Below are 18703 nucleotides of genomic sequence, written 5' to 3'. Positions count from 1 at the left end.
TCGAGAATGGTCTTCGAGAAGATCGTCCTCTCTTGAACGGCCTTCTACTCTTAGGTGCGGGTCTTGAGGTTGTTCTTCCTCGAAAGGGCTGTTGGAAAGACACTTTATTCGCTGTTCCCTCTCTCTTAGCCATCGGCACAGCAGGTTTAAGCCTCTTGGCAGACTGAGCAAGAAGATCCTGCGTAGCTTTCTCCGACAGTGATCTAGAAATGTCCCTCACTGTCTCCTGAGGAAAAAGGTATTCCGAGAGTGGGGAAAAAAGCAAAGAGGCTCTCTGTAAGGGCGAAACAGACTTGGAGAGAAACGAGCTGTAAACTGATCTCTTTTTGAGCACTCCTGCTCCAAAGAGAGATGCTACTTCTGTGGATCCATCCATGACTGCCTTATCCAAGCATGAAAGGACACTTGATAACAACCTCCATAGTCACAAACTCCGGATCTTGCGCTCTTTTGCTAGAGCTCCTAAGGCCCAATCCATGAAGTTGAAGACTTCTAGTGTGCGAAATAGACCCTTGAGTAAATGGTCCATCTCGCACATTCCCCAAGACGCTTTAGCCGAAAGTAGAGAGCGTCTTCTAGATGATTCTACTAGAGCAGAAAAATCCGCGTTTGCGGAAGCCGGAAGGCCTAACCCCATGGGTTCCTTCGTGTCGTACCAGACACCCGGCTTACCTGTCAATCTAGACGGAGGACACAAAAAACACCGTCTTACCTGCCTCCTTCTTAACCAGGAGCCAGTTCTCCAGATTCTTGATGGCCTTTCTCATAGATAGAGTTGGCCGCATCTTGACAAAAGAGGGGGATTTTGCCAACTTAGTACTCGATAGCAGAGATCCCGGAGAAGGAGGATCAGCCGAACACAGCGAGTCCCCAAACTCCTGAAGAAGTAATGCAGAAAGTCTCTTATAATCAGAGACTCCTACTTCTTTCGTCTCTTCCTCCGAGACTTCCTCCAAGGTTACATTCGGAGAGGGAGACTTCTTAGGTGAAGAAGTCCTGGCAGGTATGCGACTCTTATCCTTCAAGAGCTCGTCAGAAGAAGCCGCCAGTTCAATACCCAGATATGTTTCCTCGGTAAAGAACAAAACTCCGCTTTTCTCCGCTCCCCAGGTTCTTGATACCTACTAGGGGAGGATCTAGAGCCTGCCTCATTAGGCTCTTGGCGCCTATCCGGAGAAACACTCGTTTCTATTCTCGAGCGCCTACTATGAGTAGGGCGCGAATCCAAAGTCAGGATCCTTTCAGGCTCTTGGCACCTGTGATGGGAGAGGCGCTTGCGCTACCTCTTCTAGTGACTCTTAGGAGTAGGGCGCGCGCGCCTGACAAAAGGCTCCTTTCAGGCTCCTGAATCTTACGAGGAGAGGCGTCAGAGCCTACTCCTGATCTTCCAGGATTAGGGCGCAAATCCCTGGAAAGGCTCGTTTTAGGCTCTTGCTGCCTTTGAGGAGAAGAGCTTGCGCCTACTCTTGATCGTCTTACAGGAGTAGGGCGCAGATCCACGATTAGGCTCCTTTCAGGCTCTTGACGCCTGCTAGGAGAACGGTAAGCGTCCACTCTAGATACTCTTCCAGGAGTAGGGCGCGAACCCCTGTTTAGGTTCTTCGTAGAATCTTGTAACCTGCTAGGAGAGGCGCTTGACTCCCTTGAAGAAAGTCTATCATAAGGTCTCGAGTAACTTAACGAGATTCGATCATCCAGGCGTCCTATCGAACGTTGGCGCCTTCTAGAAAAATCATCCTTAGAAGGAGAGCCTTTCTCGCTTCTATCTCTCTGAGCAGAGCGCTCTCGTTCCTTCCTTCCACTTGCAGAGGAGATTCTACTCCTAGGAGATCGTTCAACAGATACGAACCGATCGCTGTCTTCTCGCAAGGAGACTTTCTCCTTACTCCTACAAGGAGAGGATCTAGCGCCTACTTCTTGGCGCTTTGCGCTATGACTCCTAGCCTCAGAGCTTCTACGCGGAGAATACCATCTTCCCTGTCTCGACGAAGTTTCAAAGGAGTCGTCTACTCTTGGGGGCGAATAGGTTCTTACTGGAGAAGATCGCCTATTATACTCCTCCTTCCTAACAGACCTCTTGACTGGAAGAGAGGCGTCCTTCCTGCGAGAAGGCTCCTTGCGCCTACTAGTAGAAAGCGAGCCTACTAAAGAAGAGAGATTCTCTTGGAGGTCCAACAGGAATCTCTTAGTAGAGGACCGAATCCCTTCTGGAGAGGATTCCGGATCCTTCATAGCCTTCTTAGGCGCAGGAGAATACTCCGGAAAAGGCTCCGGGCTGGAGTCAAGAGCGCCTTCTCCTGGAGGTTTCCAGGCTCTCTTGAGAGGGCGCGATTTGGAAGATGAGCTCCATCCTCGTTTAGGAGAGGACGAATCAGAGTCGGAAAAACACTTCCTTAAGAGGCTTTTCCTATAGCTCTCTATAGCAGCCTGGGACGAGTCTACAGGACCTGCTGAAGGGACGCCTGACCGTTGGGGATACTCTACATCCCCCTTGCGGCTTTCGACATTCCTCCTCCCCTGGGCATGGGAGTCTGAAAGAGGTCTAGGACTAGGAGCGATGCGAGTATCCCACTGCACTGGGAACACTGCACTTATCACTAGACACTTCACCCTTACCTTGGTTTATATCTCGCAATTGCTGTTGCAAATTGCGGATTGAAGCTTCCACAGCGGCTCTCTCGGCAGACACATCTGCGGGTTTGCTGCGGGGGGAAGGAGCTGAAACAAAAAAGGAAGATGGCGAAGCTACTGCAGGGTTAGAAATACTATCCTGTTCCGCAGAACAGGATCTACTTGAACTTCTAGCTGAAGCTTTTCTAATCCTATCCTTTTCTAACTTTTTAACATACGAAGTTAGTTCTTTCCATTGTAATTCAGTTAAGCTCTCACATACATCACATGTATCCTTAACCGAACAATCCCTCCCCCTACATTTTACACAAACAGTGTGAGGGTCCAAAGTAGCCTTAGGCAACCTCACCTTGCATCCCTCATTTACACATACTCTAAACAGAGTTCCAGGTGTTAAATCGGACATATTAACCAACTAAATCCAAAACACAGCGTATGCCAACAACCAAAGATCAAATACTTCCCAAATAATCCTCGGCGAAGCAAGCAAGAAATTCTAAGCAGGAGCTACCAACAAAGTTGTTGTCAGCACCGGCGACAGAAAATTCTGTCAGAAAACGGGAATGATTCCTATTGCCGCCACCCAGCGGCGGTAGGGGGTGATCACCTGACCTACCTGTAGCGTGTGCCGCGAGTTTTGAATTCTGTCGGACGTCAGAGACATAAGCTAAGTATATATCTGCCGGGTAAGTTGCATGTGTAAAAATATTAATTTTTTTGTGAAGCTCATGCCACATAAAATTTCAAACCTAGATAACTAATTATTGGCTGTAAGGTAAAGAAGAGTACAATATTTTTATAAGATAAAAACTGAAAAATAATGAGCTGTAAACTAAAATACACTGAAAAAACTACAAAAATAAATCTACATAAGAATATCAATCTAACACAATGTTCATATTCAAAGTATGTACTACTGTATTTAATTTTTCAGGTTAATTCAAGTCCATTAATTGATTCTCAGTCCTTATCTGTTACGTATATTTATAAATATGATATTTTAATGATAAAATAAGGTTTCACATATACTTACCAAACAATTACATTAGCTGTACGCTTTCTTACCTGGCAGTCGAAAATTCAAATTCCTGGCGGCGGTAGCAGCGCTGCCATCGTTTGTGTAGGTGATACAGATCCCGCCCACTTTCGGGAATACCTGGTACTGCTGAGATTTAGACTTCAATTCGTTGAGCCGCAACGTCCATCTGTGGGGAGGAGGGAGGGCTCTGATTATGCAATTGTTTGGTAAGTATATGTGAAACCTTATTTTATCATTAAAATATCATTTTCACATAAGTGACTTACCAAACAATTACATTAGCTGACTCCACATTACCTGGAAGGTGGGTATATGGACAGCTTTATGAACAAAAACAACAGTCATGTGCTCACATTAAATATAATGTCTGCAGTACCTTACCTTGTGAGAGAGCAGCTACAGGTAGATACTGCCTCTGGTCGGCGCTCTCATCACATGTAGGAGACGTGGCAGTAAAGGCCAGGGTCGTCCCTACTAATGGTGGGATTTTTGCAATCATGGAAGTTCACCAATGATTGACAAAAACAATAATAGTTTGTCCAGATAACACTACACAACACCATACCTACACTAAAAACCATATGATACCCTTAACCAGATATAAGACCTGGTGGGTACTTCAGGTACATGTACCCCCAGGCTTCCCATAAACACAAAACACCTCAAAATCAAGGCGAGGAGACAGTAGAGGGTAAACACCGGATCCCCCTATGCTTCCTCTCCCAACACCATTTCCACTACTGATACCTGGTGAAGAACTTATACAATGTGATAGAAGTCTTCAGTTTCCTGGATTGGACAAATACAGTGTTAGCCAGAAAATTGAAGATTGCCAGTCTCTGGATGAGGATTTTTCTGCGGACTGGCTCAATCTGTTGTCCTATGCGGACAGGGCAGCAAGACACAGTTCAGTGGAATTGGCTGCCTTATTCACTATGGGAGTACTCAAGAAGAGAGAACGGTGGTGCTCCTTCACATCTCTAGGAGTAACCACAAACCAAACATCGGCTTTGTTGTTCTCCCCCCTGAGTAAACCTCACCTGTTTCCAGAAGAAACCATCAAGCGTGTACTGTCAGACCTCGAGAACAAGTCAACCAATGATCTTCTGTCTCAATCAGTGAGAAGACCTAAGGAACCTTGGGCGACAGAAGCCAAAGCTTTACCTTTCCAAAAGCACACCTTTCGAGGAGGTAAGTCCAGGTGGCAGCAGAAACCAAAGACTAACCTACGAACCACCTCCAAGTCTACCAAGAGACCTCTCTTTAAGACAGATAAATGATCGAAAGGTCCTTCACCCACCCGTGGGGGCAAAACTCCACGGCTACTGGGAGGAATTGGGGTCGAAGAGGAGCAGAACAGCGGGTCATACAGGTTCTTCGAGAGGGATATGTGATCCCTTTCACCGGATCCACCACTGTCCAATACACCTGTCTGTTTGACAGCATACTCTACGGGATCAATAAGAGCTTTGGTTATCTTAATAACCACTGAGAAGTCCCAATTGATTCCTACTCAGAGGATTCTCTATTAAGGATGATTCTCTCTAGCTTTTCGGGTTTTTCTCTCCCTGAAGAAGATAGAATCCTGCCTGTCGCCAGTCCAACAGTTTCTGGTTCCCCATCCTGCTCAGCTCTCAAATGGATGAGCCTAGTCAGGACCCTGGCTTCACTGGAGAGTTTTGTTAAGTCAGGACGCCTACACATGAGGCCGCTTCAGTTCTTCTTGAAAACAAATTGGTCCCGGAAGACACAGTCGGACTCACTAGTTTTCCCCCTGATGGAAGAGATAACGGTGGATCTTCGTTGGTGGCTTTCGAGGGAAAGATTACAAGAAGGAATTTCCCTAGTCGTGTCAAACCCCGACCTGCAGTTCTTCTCAGATGCCTCAGCCAGCGGATGGGGAGCCCTCCTAGGAGCCAAGAGAGTATCAGGTCTGTGGACAGAATGAGAAAGACCTTGCACATCAATGGGAAGGAATTGAAGGCCATCCTTTTAGAAGTACAAACGTTCGACCTTTAGTCACCGGAGGAAACATAACAGACTACTCGGCCAACACCACAGCATTGTCATATGTGCGGAAGCAGGGAGGGACCCGCTTGTTCTCTCTCAGCAAGATAGCCAAAGATCTCCTCACCTGGACGAACGAGAAGAGGATCACCCTTCTTCCAAGATTGCATAAGGGAGAATGAACATGATTGCAGACAAACTGAGTTGGGTAAATCAGGTGTTACCAACAGAAAAGACTCTGAACAAGAGTGTGTGTCAGGACCTCTGGAAGCTTTGGGGAAGACCATCAGTAGACCTGTTTGCCACATCGAGGGACAATCGCCTTCCCCTTCCTGTTCTCCTATTCCAGAACCACTAGCGTAGAGAACAGATGCAATGCTGCTAGTTTGGGCAGGACTGGACGATTGCGCTTTTCCTCCCTTTAGAATGATAAGAGAGATCTTAAAACAAGCTTCAATCACACCAGAATGTGACAATGACCCTAGTAGTGCCATTCTGGCCCAGGAAAGAGCAGTTCCCGGACCTTCTCAATCTGCTGGTGGATTTACCAGACTACTTTCACAAAATCCATCGCTTCTCAGATAACCCCATTACAACCGATACTACAAAGGTTGTCCGCTCTGGCCCTGACAGGATTAAGACTGTCAGGAACCTGGTCCGAGCAAAAGGGTTTCCGCGAAGGTCGTCAGAAGCTTTTGCTAGCTGCAGAGGAAGCTCTTCTGCCGAGCTCTACCAGTCTCAGTGGAGAGTTTTAGGTCATAGTGCAGACGACCTAGAATCTCTTCTTCTGAAACTTCTATAACAGAAATTGCGGAATTTTGTTATTTCTGAGGGACACCAAGAAGTTACATCAGTTTCCAAGCATAGAGGCCTCAACATTCGTCTTTAGTTCCTCCAAGATTCCAAGCATGAAGAAGTGGAATGGAATTGGATGTAGTTTAAGGTGGCTCAACGGTCCCCAATTCGAACCATTGAATTCGTCAACCATGAGAGACTTAACTAGGACGACACTATTCCTAGTCGCCTTAGCCACAACGGGCAGAGTAAGTGAGAGTCCACAAGGCCGGAGAAGTCTCCTTGGGAGGAGGCAGAAACTCCCAAAGAAGGAACTTCTCCTGTCACATAAAACCTATAGTTTTTATTGCAACTTCGACTGAGGGAAGGTGAACGAAGCCTTGCCTGACTCCCTCTTCTTAGCAAGCCACTCTTCTCTTCTTTCAGTGCTTTCTTCGAGGACTGGTTTCGGTAATCCCGAAGGCGTTGATCTCCTATCCTTCACAAACATCGACGGAGGGGAAGAAGGCGAAGCTGATTCAAAAAACAAAGTCCGGATACGTCTGCAACAGGAACCTTAACAGACTAGAATAAGCAGAAGAGGTATTTGAATCCTGGTCTTGGGTTTCCTCTTCCGACATGCCAGCCGACATCCCATCTTCCTCTTCCGTCTGGCTCGTTATCTTCTACAAAAAGACCATCAATTCTTGAAGCTGATATTTAAATGGGTCCAAAGCGGAATCCTCTAGCAAGGGTTTGGCCATCGAATCATTCTTGGGCGAAGCCGAAGTCGTGGCTGTCGTACGGCTCTTCTTCGAAAACGAATGACTGGGAGTTGAAAACCACACGAGACGTATGAGGTGAACGAGTCGAAACAGCTCAAGACGAATGAGGCGAACGAGTCGAAATTCCTATCGACACACAACCAGGGTTGCCATTTTGAGGAATTTCGTCTATAAGTGTGGCTTTCTGGTGACATCTGGCAACTCCTCGTGGCTTTTCAGACCACAGGCTATGGCACTGAATAATGAAATTCTTCAATTGCCTTTATGTAGAAAAAACGGTACCACTGCACACAACGAATCCAACGATGCGAGTCAGTCTCACAAGTGTGCGAATGTAACGCACCTGAATGTGACTCCGTCCGAAGATACGCTATCCGAAGAGGACTGACGATCCTCCCCGAAAATCTGGTCTGGAGTCGTGGCTGTCGTATGGTTCTTCTTCGAAAACGAACGACTTGGAGTCGAAACAACACAAGATGTATGCGAAAGAGTCGAAACTCCTATCGATACACAACGAGGCGAGTCATTCTCGCAAGCGCGCCAGCGCTGGTCTGGCGTGAAGCATCAGGAAGGTTGAGGACTCCAGTGCTCCTTGGATTTCTTAACAGGCGGTGACATCCCTCTCGCACGCTGGGCATGTCTCTTCGAAGGACGCGACACTAAATCACTCCACACTTTTCGCCTCGATACAGGCAACTGCACTTCCGAGTCAGACGACAACTGCGCGTCACTGATATCTACGCCTTTCCAGCAGCGTTTCCTGGACACTCGCGAGTCGACTACATCAATGGAGTTGGCGACTGACCGTGGGCAAACTCCCCCAGTCTCCCTTCGACCTCCGGTAAGTCTTCTCCCGGGAGCTGGGGAGTATGACAGTGACCTTCGTCTAGGAGAACAGAGGGAACGGACAGCCGCGTCCTCGGACACGATACTGACACTGACACTTGGCCTAACACTGGCCTTATCGCTTGACTCTTTACGAACGCACCTCTAACATGGAAATGGTGTTGGGATCAGAAACATGGGATACCTGGTCTGGAGTAATTGATACTGAAGTTGGAGGACTATCAAAAAGTGAAATATTAACATAGTTTAGCTAATCTAGTTTTGCAGCCACTGCTGCAAAACTTAACTGAAGAAGAACTAGCATCAGACATGTAATGAAAGTAAACACTTGGTGACAGATTCCAAGCTTTATTCAACACATTACCAAACTACCACATCTGTAACAGAAAAACAGACAACAATAACTAACAACATTCATGCACACATGAACACAAGCACATAACTTATGACAATCATGCTACAAAACATTAACATTAGAAAACATAACAATAAACAAAACAACATAAAGAAATAGTTTGATAGCTAGGACCTACCACAACACGTGCCACCATTGTAAACAATAAGTGGAGTGTTACCAAAACGAAAATGGTAGTGATGATCAGTGTTGCCAACAAATAATAATACTACATTCTCCCCTCCTAGAAAAATTCACCGTTACACTAAACAAATGTATTGGTTTAATCCCATCCGTAGCAATCAGGAGGCCTTGACACAAGTGGATCTTCTTAGCTCAGTGAGCTCACTGGGCACATGAGAATCACGGTTATCACGAGTTTGTGAACTGTCATGAGTTTGTGCATCCTGCACTTCAGGTGTAACGTGAGTTTGTGCATCCTGCACTCCAGGTGTATTTGGGGACTCCATCTCTCTTAAAGATTCAACCTGGTGTACAGAAATCGTTGCACCCTCAGGACTTGGAGCTAAGTCACGAGTAGACACAGTTGATTCTTTTACGTTTGGATATTTGACATTTGCATACATTGGTTTTGCATTCATGAGTTGAACCTGATCAGTTAACGGTTCATGTTTGCTAGACCTAACATGTCGTCGCAATAGTATGGGTCCAGGAGTCAAAAGCCATGATGGTAATGTATTTCCAAAACTAGAGCGTCGCTGAAACCTAAAGAAACGTTCATGAGGGGTTTCATTGGTTGCTGTACATAAGAGCGACATAACTGAATGCAAAACCTCAGGAAGTACTATCTCCCAGTGTTGAGTCTTCAAGTCACGAGTTTCAAGTATTAAACGAATAGATTTCCAAATAATACCATTGACCTGGCCGTTCCCCATCGGATGATAAGGTGTTGTTTTGCTTGTTGCAACTCCTTTCTGAGAAAGGTACATTTTCAGTTCCTGGGACATGAAAGAAAGACCTTGATCTGAATGAATAAAACTAGGCATTCCACAAAGGCTAAAGATAGATTCAAGACATTTGATCACTGTTTTAGAATGCATGTTTGGACAGGGAAACACAAAGGGGAAACGTGAATACTCGTCAATAACCGTAAGAATGTACTTGTTGTTCGTGGTAGAGGGCAGAGGCCCCTTGAAATCAATACTAAAGACGTTTCATTGGCTGGGTGGCCTTTATGAGGACTCCTTTTCCTGGACGATGGAATTGCGGTTTTTGTTGTGCACAGATTTTACAAGAAGCACACACTCTTTTCACGTCATCTGTTGAAAAGGGGAGGTTTTTGGATTGCACAAAGTGCAAAAGACGAGTGACCCCAGGATGGCAGAGGTTCTCGTGGATGTTAGTGAGATTCGACATTAAAGAAATAGAACAACAATAGGCACGAGTCAGGGTGTCCGGTGCAATATTCTGTTTCCCAGGACAATACTGTATGGTATAGCTGTACGATGCCAGCTCCAACCTCCACTCTTGTATCTTGTTATTCTTTATTTTAGTTCTCTTCCTGCTGTCTAACATGAACATCACGGATCGCTGATCAGTAATCAGAGTAAAATGTCGTCTCGCTAAGAAATGGCTCCACTTGCGAACAGCTTCAATAATAGCTGTAGCCTCCTTTTCCACGGCTGGATAATGCAACTCACTACCCTGGAGCGTTCTTGACATGAAAGTACCGGCCGGCCACCCTGGTTTAAGACTGCTGAAACAGGAACTTCCGAAGCATCACACTCCACAACAAAGGGAAGGCTCTCATCCACAGACCGTAGTGAAACATCCATAAGTTGTTTTTTTAAGGAGTTAAAAGCAGCTAGTGCTGGCTCACTCAGTGGACAAGTTTTTGTGTTCACTAAGGGATGAATCATATCAGAAAAACCGGGGATCCATTTGGCATAATATGACAACAACCCTTGAGCTCTTCGCAGAGACCCCATATTTGTGGGAGGCAGTAATTCTTGAAGGGGACGTAATCTGTCAGGGTCAGGTTTTATCACATTTTACCAACACAATACCCTAGAACATTGATTGTAGGAACAGACACAACCGATTTCACTTCATTGAGGGTAAGCTTCCATTTCCGAACAACCTCCAAGAACTTTTGAACATTTTCATCATGTTCAAAAGTTAATCCACCTACAGTAATATTATCTAGATATGGAAAAGTATCTTTGAGGTTCTCATCTTCAACTAGTTTGTCCATAGCTCTTTGGAATGCAGCTACACCATTCGTGACACCAAATGGAATCCTACAAAACTGAAACAATTTCCCTGCACCCTCAAAAGCAGTGTACTTCCTCTCACTCTCTTTAATGCTGATTTGGTGATATGCACTCTTCAAGTCAAATGTGGAGAACACCTTATATTTTGCAAGGTCATGCACCATATCCTCTATCCTTGGGAGGGGGTATGCATCTAGTTCTGTGTATTGGTTAATGGTCTGGGAATAATCAATGCAAAGTCTCTTTTTGTGCCTGCCAAGTGGATCTTTGACTGCTACAACCTGTGCTCTCCAAGGGGATATACTTGGCTCAATGATACCTTCAGATAGTAAATGTGATATCTGGTCTTTTACAAACAGCTGGTCATCCTGGCTATAGCGTCTAGATTTAACTGCAATGGGTTTTCACTGTTGAGGCAAGTTCGGAAACAATGATGGTTCATCCATATCAGCTGTTGCTAATACACAGACAGGTTTGGCTCCAGTTATCTTTAAACTTGGTTTATTCCCTCCATATTGAAAAGTTACGCTCTGGTGTTGCTTTTGAAAGTCATAACCTAAGATAACATCACAACATAAAACCTTCAGGACGCCGAGCTGGATACGATGATATTTCTGATCAAGATGCACTAAGTCTGCTGTAACAAACCCAGGGGAACTAGCATTTAAAGATTTTGATGCCGTTGAGACTGCTGTACCTACAGGAACTATTGTCAAATTCAGTTTCTGTGCTACTTCCTCACGAATAAAACTATCTGAGCTACAAGAATCAATTAGTGCCTTCAATGAATGACCATTTACAGTGATGTTTGTAGCTGCATGTGAAAGATTCTTTGGATACGTGGCAGCTATTGTAAGCAAAGTGGGGTTATACAATGCAGCAGTAGTACTACCTGAAGCCTTTGATTTACAGACTTTTGTAAAATTACCTGTTTTACCACATTTGTTACATTTAACAGTACGTGCAGGACAACTCACTCTACCTGTACTGTGGAGTGCATTACCACAAAAATAGCATTTCCTCTTCGATAAGCAAGCAGCAGCAATAGCTGAATCTCCAGGTGAACTTCTTTCTGCTTCTTCTTTTGTTGACTGCTGCTGCTGGTCACCACTGGGCTGTGCCTGCCGCTCTGGAACTTAAGCAGCAGTATGAGGAATGGGTGGAGATGTATACGCGTCGGCACTACTCTGGGCAAGATCCAACGTACGAGCTTGACTGTGTGCAGCCTCCAGGTTCAGTGACTTATTTTCTAGTAGGCGCTGACGAATAAATGCTGAGGCAATACCATTGATAAATGCATCACGTACTAGCTCCTGTCAATATTGCTCAGCTGTGACTGCCTGGAAGTTACAATCCTTGCTTAGCTTATGTAGCTCCCTCAGAAATTCGACACGGGATTCTCCTGACTGCTGTCGTCGTGTCGCCAAAACATGCCTAGCAAAAACTTCATTCGGCAACTTGATTGCACTCTCAAAAGTATACTAGTGTCTTCAATAAGTTCATACAAACTCGGGGACACACAATTCACTAATGCCCTAAACTTGTCTGGTGCAGCATCTCCACTTTCTTCTATGAAGTTGGTGAATGTTTTATGCCAGTGCTTCCACTCTTTGGCTGCAGTGGGTGAGCTAGGATCTGTGTCCAGTCTGGACGGCTTCAGCAGCTTGGCCATGATGGGTAATGTGTTGAATAAATTGTAATGAAAGTAAACACTTGGTGACAGATTCCAAGCTTTATTCAACACATTACCAAACTACCACATCTGTAACAGAAAAACAGACAACAATAACTAACAACATTCATGCACACATGAACACAAGCACATAACTTATGGTAATCATGCTACAAAACATTAACATTAGAAAACATAACAATAAACAAAACAACATAAAGAAATAGTTTGATAGCTAGGACCTACCACAACACATGCCACCATTGTAAACAATGAGTGGAGTGTTACCAAAACGAAAATGGTAGTGATGATCAGTGTTGCCAACAAATAATAATACTACAAGACATCTTCGTAATAACTTGTTAATAACTTGGCAGCTAACTGATGAAGCAAAAAAGCCAACCAAGAAATTGTACATCACCAAAAAGAAAAAATCAACAATGGTGACAAAAGTCGACTGCAACAACAAACCACCGGTGTTACCCCATGGCTGGCAAAAAACGAATTGAAGTCTAAAGCTCAGCAGTACCAGGTATTCCCGAAAGTGGACGGGATCTGTATCACCTACACAAACGATGGCCGCGCTGCTACCGCCGCCAGGAATTTGAATTTTCGACTGCCAGGTAAGAAAGCGTACAGCTAATGTAATTGTTTGGTAAGTCAATTATGTGATAATAAAGATAGCAAGCAGAATAAAAAAAAAGTTTTATATGGTATTTTTTACTTAATTTTTTAATGCATCACGTCTTTTTTTTTTCTCAACACATTTTGACCACGTTTTTTTCTGTATAAAACTTCATAACTTTATAAAGGTTCATAAAGTTTTATGTAGCAAATCAGTAAATATTTAATTCAAATTAATAGTAGAATTAACATATTCACTTAACATGCATACACACTTTTGCTTTTTTGCGTCCTCTTTGTTTCCTGCGCTTCCTCCTCTTCTTTTTCTGGATCTGCTCCCGGATCCTTTCAGTGGCTCTGGTTCGAGGAATACGTAGCTCCTGCTGATCCAGGTGAGTATTCCCTGATCTTGATGATGATCTTCGTGTTCGTTCTGAACGTCTGCTACTGGATGATAATCTATGTGACAACTAGAGCAAACAAAATAAGAGGCAAATGTAAGCTATACCTGCTAGTATTATATCCTTCTCCTACTAAATATTCATACATAGCAGAAATGTCTAAATGCATTAAAATAACATACAATATATACTATATATACAGTCAACCACCATATTCATGGGGGTTAGGGAACACAACCACCCACAAATACTGAACGTCTGTGATATATTGGAACCCCCCTCTAACAACACTTATATGTAATTGCTATTTCAAGCTAATCAGTATCCGTCATGGAGAGAGGAGAGAGAGAGAGAGAGAGAGAGAGAGAGAGAGAGAGAGAGAGAGAGAGAGAGAGAGAGAGAGAGAGAGAGAGAGAGAGAGAATCTGATTACAGTATGTACACCTTAAACTAAAATGCTATAACTGCCTATTTTAATCATTCAAAAAATATACCTTAAACTATCATCCTAAACTTTTAATATAATTTCAAAGTCATCTTACCAAATTACCAGTACACTACACCCTTACATAAACTGGTTTCTTCTCATGTAATATTACCCTACTTTTCAGGTTTACAAAATGCATCCCTAATTTCAAGCCAATCGGTATTTGTTTTAATGGAGAAATTTATTCCATATCCTAAGACTACTGAGGTAGTGCTGTCCGAAAGTTTATTAGCTGAATTACAAACAAAATTATTATTTGCATTTGTTGTCAAATTATATACTTTGTTGAACTAATCTGTTTAGCACACATAGTGAAGCTACAACTGAAGTTCTTATGCTCCTGCATGGAGGAACAAGTCATTCCAAAGTCACTTACAAACATTGCATGAAATCCCTAAAGATCAACTTCAGGAGCAAACGACTGTGCTCCGCCTTTGATGTAACTTAGTAGCTGAGTCTACTATATCTCAAGTCTACTAGATCTCAGGATAGACTCCTGAAAAGCACTTATCATTTCTAATAATTCCCTGAACCACAGTGTTGATTTCACCAAGTGTCCACAAGGTAGGGATCTAAATGATTCAAACAAAGTGTGTTTTCAAGACTAAACTTCCTGTCAGTGTTACAGCATTACAATACTTGCTTATAAAAATCACTAATCATTTCTACTAATTCTTTTCCTGGCACTTTCAATTCCCGTTTAAGAATGGTTCTAACCAACACAATGTTTACATTAGTTTTAGTATCATTATTAAAATTCTACTTTTGCCTTATTCAAGTTATAGCAGAGTACTTACTGTTTCAGGAACATCAACTGCAACACATACAGGACAAAACCATTCCTCCACAGGAACCTGTGTAAGAGGAGGATTTAGGCATTCTAAATGATAGCCTAGATCACACCCATCGCACAACAGTAAACGGTCTTCTCGATTACACTGGTTACAAACCTAAAAACAAAAAGGACTGAATTAGCTCTAAAGCTAAAAAGGCTATGTTCCTGAAGAAAAAATCTAGACAATAAAGTAATGAAATAAAATCATTTAAGGATTCTGGAAGTTCAGCAATATTTAATATACAATCACCTTTACTGTATAGAGACAGGAAAATGAAACCTTTCATAATTTTTGTCCTTAATATATGAATGATTCATTAATCTATGAATGTTTGGTTTTTGTGGCCTGACACTAGAACCATTCGGTTATTCATTTCCATGATAAAAAATTTATTACAGGATAAAACTGCCAAATTAATGAATAATCTAGCAGTATAAGATAAAAAAAAAATGGTTGTATTTCATAAAAAATTTCAATACTGCAGTCTTAAAAATGTTAATCGTTTTGAAATGTCAATTTTGTTAAGATTCTCATAATCTGAAACCTCTTCTTTGCAATTGAAATTTGATGTTACTTTCTCTCATCCAAATACAGGCGGTCCCCGGGTTACGATGGGGGTTCCGTTCTTGAGACGCGTCGTAAGCTGAAAATCGTTGTAAGCCGGAACATCGTCAAAAATCCTAAGAAAACCTTACTTTTAATGCTTTGGGTGCATTGAAAACTATGTAAACTGCATTCTTATGGCATTTTTCATTAAAAAAAAACCCTTCAAATATTGATTATTTTGCATTTTTGGTGTCATATTTCATCTCCCAGATGAGAGTTGTAGGCGTCGTAACCCTGGAAATAACGTCTATTGACAAGCGTCATAACCTCGGAACATCGTAAGCCGACACCGTCGTAACGTAGGATTTTAACTAAACGTCACCTTGACTTCAGGACCACCTTAACTTTAGATTTTTAACTCAAGTTGGAGACAAATTTTTTATGAATATTTTCCAGAAAAATGTTGTCGTATCGGATCGACTTGTGTCGAGACCACCTTAGCTCGGGGAGTTCACAAATATATGCTCCAAAGTAAGAGGAATACCACAAAGATTACATATTGGTGATCTATTGCCCTCCAGGGTAAACTTTTGGTTAAAGTGAGAGCTATAACCTATCCTCAATCTCAAATCTGCATAGTTTCTTCTTCACATTTTCTCTGGGAAGATGATGACCAAAAGTCAATTGATGCACAGATTATCTGACATTTTAAGTTCCACTCACAGAAAGAATTCCATTTATTTTTATAATTTTGTTTAATTTAAGACAGGACAGGCCATTTCATATCAGTATTAGAAACTGAGGGATAGTCAATACTATTCAGCTTTGTTGCATACTTCTATGCCCGATTGTTCAAAACGCAACTGATTTGTAATGGGATGCCAGGCAACATAGCCATCCCTAGATTTCTTTAATAGATGAGGACTAAATTGTCCAGTGGCTGTGAGAGCACTAAATGAATCTGAGTAAAGTGTGGAATCTCTTCCCAAGTTCATGAGACTTTAAGATTTTAACATGGCTGCAATTAACAATTGAAGCATTACATACTGGATAATTCAGCTATATGGGATTCATCATTATGCACAACTGCAATACCTATCCCATTCTTGGTCTTTGATCCATCTGAGTTACAGCTTGCTGAAGTCGTTATGAATTTTGTCAGGGGCTAAGAATTGTGATTTTATTGCTGCTTTAAAGAAAGATTTTTTGCTTAATGCTTTTTGGCACACTTAAGACTCTTTGATCATTCATACTGGAATGTCTAAATAGCTACAGATATGATAGTTACACTGAATCAATGTAGTAGTACTTGGTTTTGTTAAACAAAGAAAAATGTACATTGTTCCCACATGTTTTTTATTGGCAGGCCTAGCATAAAAAACCTGTTCTTACAAAAAATTTCCACTCTTTTCATGACCATGATTTTACAGTGGTACCTCAACATACGAAAGTCCCAGCCACAAAAAATTCAAGTTACAAAAACAAATATGAAGATTATTTTTGGTTCTACATATGAAAATAGTTCAGGTTACGAAAGGTTGTTGCTGTAAAGTCCCGAGATTCGCCCGGACCACCGATAACAATTTTAAAACTCGCGCGCCGCCAACTGAGTAGACTCGCCACCATCCTCCTGCTCTCCCATTGGTTCCTGATGCTAGTCACCGCCATAAGATCCTGCTCTCCTATTGGTCAGCATCTCTCCCATCGTGCTCTACGTAAAGGCATCCTTCCCACTGCTTCGCACAAGCGTTTGTGTACGCACATGGAATTCGTTCGTTCACATATATGATTTTGTTTAACGTAAATTCGTGTTAGTGATTTCGTTGTACGTACTACTTTATCGTGTTGTGTGAGAACTTTAGTACATATACTACATAACTTAATTACGTACAGTATACGTAGTCATGGGTCCCAAGATGTTGCTGAAGTTCACGGAAAGAAGAGGATGCTTTCTATGAAGACGAAGATGGAGATAATAAAAAAGTATGAAGCTGGCATGCAGTTGAGTGTGATTGCTAAGGAATACGGCCAAAATCCGTCGATGATAAGCACCATCCTTAAGCAGAAGGAAGCCATCAAAGCAGCTACACCTTCCAAGGGCGTGACTATTTTGTCCAACAAGAGGAGCCACGTGCACAACGAGAGGCTGCTTCTTGTCTGAATAAAAGACAAAGAAATCGCTGGCGATACGATAACCGAGACGGCAATCTGCCACAAGGCCAGCGCTATTTTCAGTGATTTGATTGCCCAGGCCAAAGACGATGGAGGAGAAGGGACATCGACGCCAACCCCAGACTTCAAGGCTTCTAATGGGTGGTTTGAAAAATTCCGGAAACGGACTGGCATCCATTCGATGGAGCGGCATGGGGAGGCGGCCAGCTCAGACACGAAAGCGGCCGAAGCCTTTGACGTTCGATGAGATGACGATCAACAAAGGCTACAGTTCTCAGCAAGTCTTCAACTGTGATGAGACTGGCCTTTTTTGGAGAAAAATGCCTCGTCAGACGTACATCACGGAGGAAGAGAAGAAGCTACCCGGGCATAAGCCTATGAAAGACAGGCTTACGCTCACACTTTGTTCCAATGCCAGTGGGGATTGCAAGGTGAAGCCCCAACTTGTGTATCATTTGGAGACTCCTTGAGCCTTCAAAGCCCACAAAGTGCTAAAGGAGAAGCTTCCAGTGATGTGGAGGGCTAATGCGAAAGCCTGGGTAACGAGACTTTTGTTCACTGAGTGGGTAAATCTGTGTTTCGGCCCGACAGTGAAGAAATTCTTGGAAGAGAAACGCCTCCCTCTGAAATGTCTGCTGGTGTTGGACAATGTCCCTGCTCACCCTCCTGGCCTCGAGGAAGATATCCTAGCGGAGCATTCTTTCATCAAGGTTCTTTATCTTCCACCTAACACCACCCCTCTCCTCCAGCCCATAGACCAGCAAGTGATATCGAACTTCGAGAAGCAGTATACGAAAAATCTTTTCAAGAGATGTTTCAACATCACCGAACCACAAACTTCACCTTGCGTGAATTTTGGAAGGAGCATTTCGATATCGTAATATGCATCCGACTCATCGATCAAGTTTGGCAGGAGGTTTCGAGGTGAACCTTGAATTCTTCATGGCGGAAACTCTGGCCTGATGCCGTATCTGCCTGAGACTTTGAGGGATTCGACGTGGGCGAAGCTGGTGCAGATTCAGAAACAGTTGACGATTCTGAGACTGTTTCGCAACCAGATCCTGATGAGATCGTTGCACTCGGCAAGTCCATGGGGCTGGTTGTCGACGAGGACAACATCCATGACATTCTCGAGGAGCACCAAGAGGAGCTTACGACGGATGACCTGAAGGAATTGGAGGCCATGGAACATAACGTCGTTCAAGAAGAGTTCTCTAGCAGGGGCAAGGAGGAGGAAGACGACCCTATGACAACGG

At 43.3% G+C, this 18703-nt stretch overlaps 1 protein-coding gene across 3 annotated transcripts in view; it reads right to left on the bottom strand.

The window, feature by feature from the left end:
* LOC135217089 (E3 ubiquitin-protein ligase RBBP6-like) overlaps positions 1-18703 on the bottom strand; it is a 181909-nt gene that overhangs the window by 48683 nt on the left and 114523 nt on the right. For all 3 annotated transcript variants that reach the window (XM_064252774.1, XM_064252773.1, XM_064252772.1), the window contains exons 5-6: positions 14691-14843; positions 13282-13476 (exon numbers count right to left, since the gene is read on the bottom strand). In XM_064252774.1, coding sequence (XP_064108844.1) covers positions 13282-13476; positions 14691-14843 — 348 coding nt within the window. The remainder of the gene's footprint in view (positions 1-13281; positions 13477-14690; positions 14844-18703) is intronic.

This window comes from Macrobrachium nipponense, chromosome 7 (genome assembly GCF_015104395.2).
Source record: "Macrobrachium nipponense isolate FS-2020 chromosome 7, ASM1510439v2, whole genome shotgun sequence".
NCBI lineage: Eukaryota > Metazoa > Arthropoda > Malacostraca > Decapoda > Palaemonidae > Macrobrachium > Macrobrachium nipponense.
This window is presented reverse-complemented; position numbering and strand designations above follow the sequence as displayed.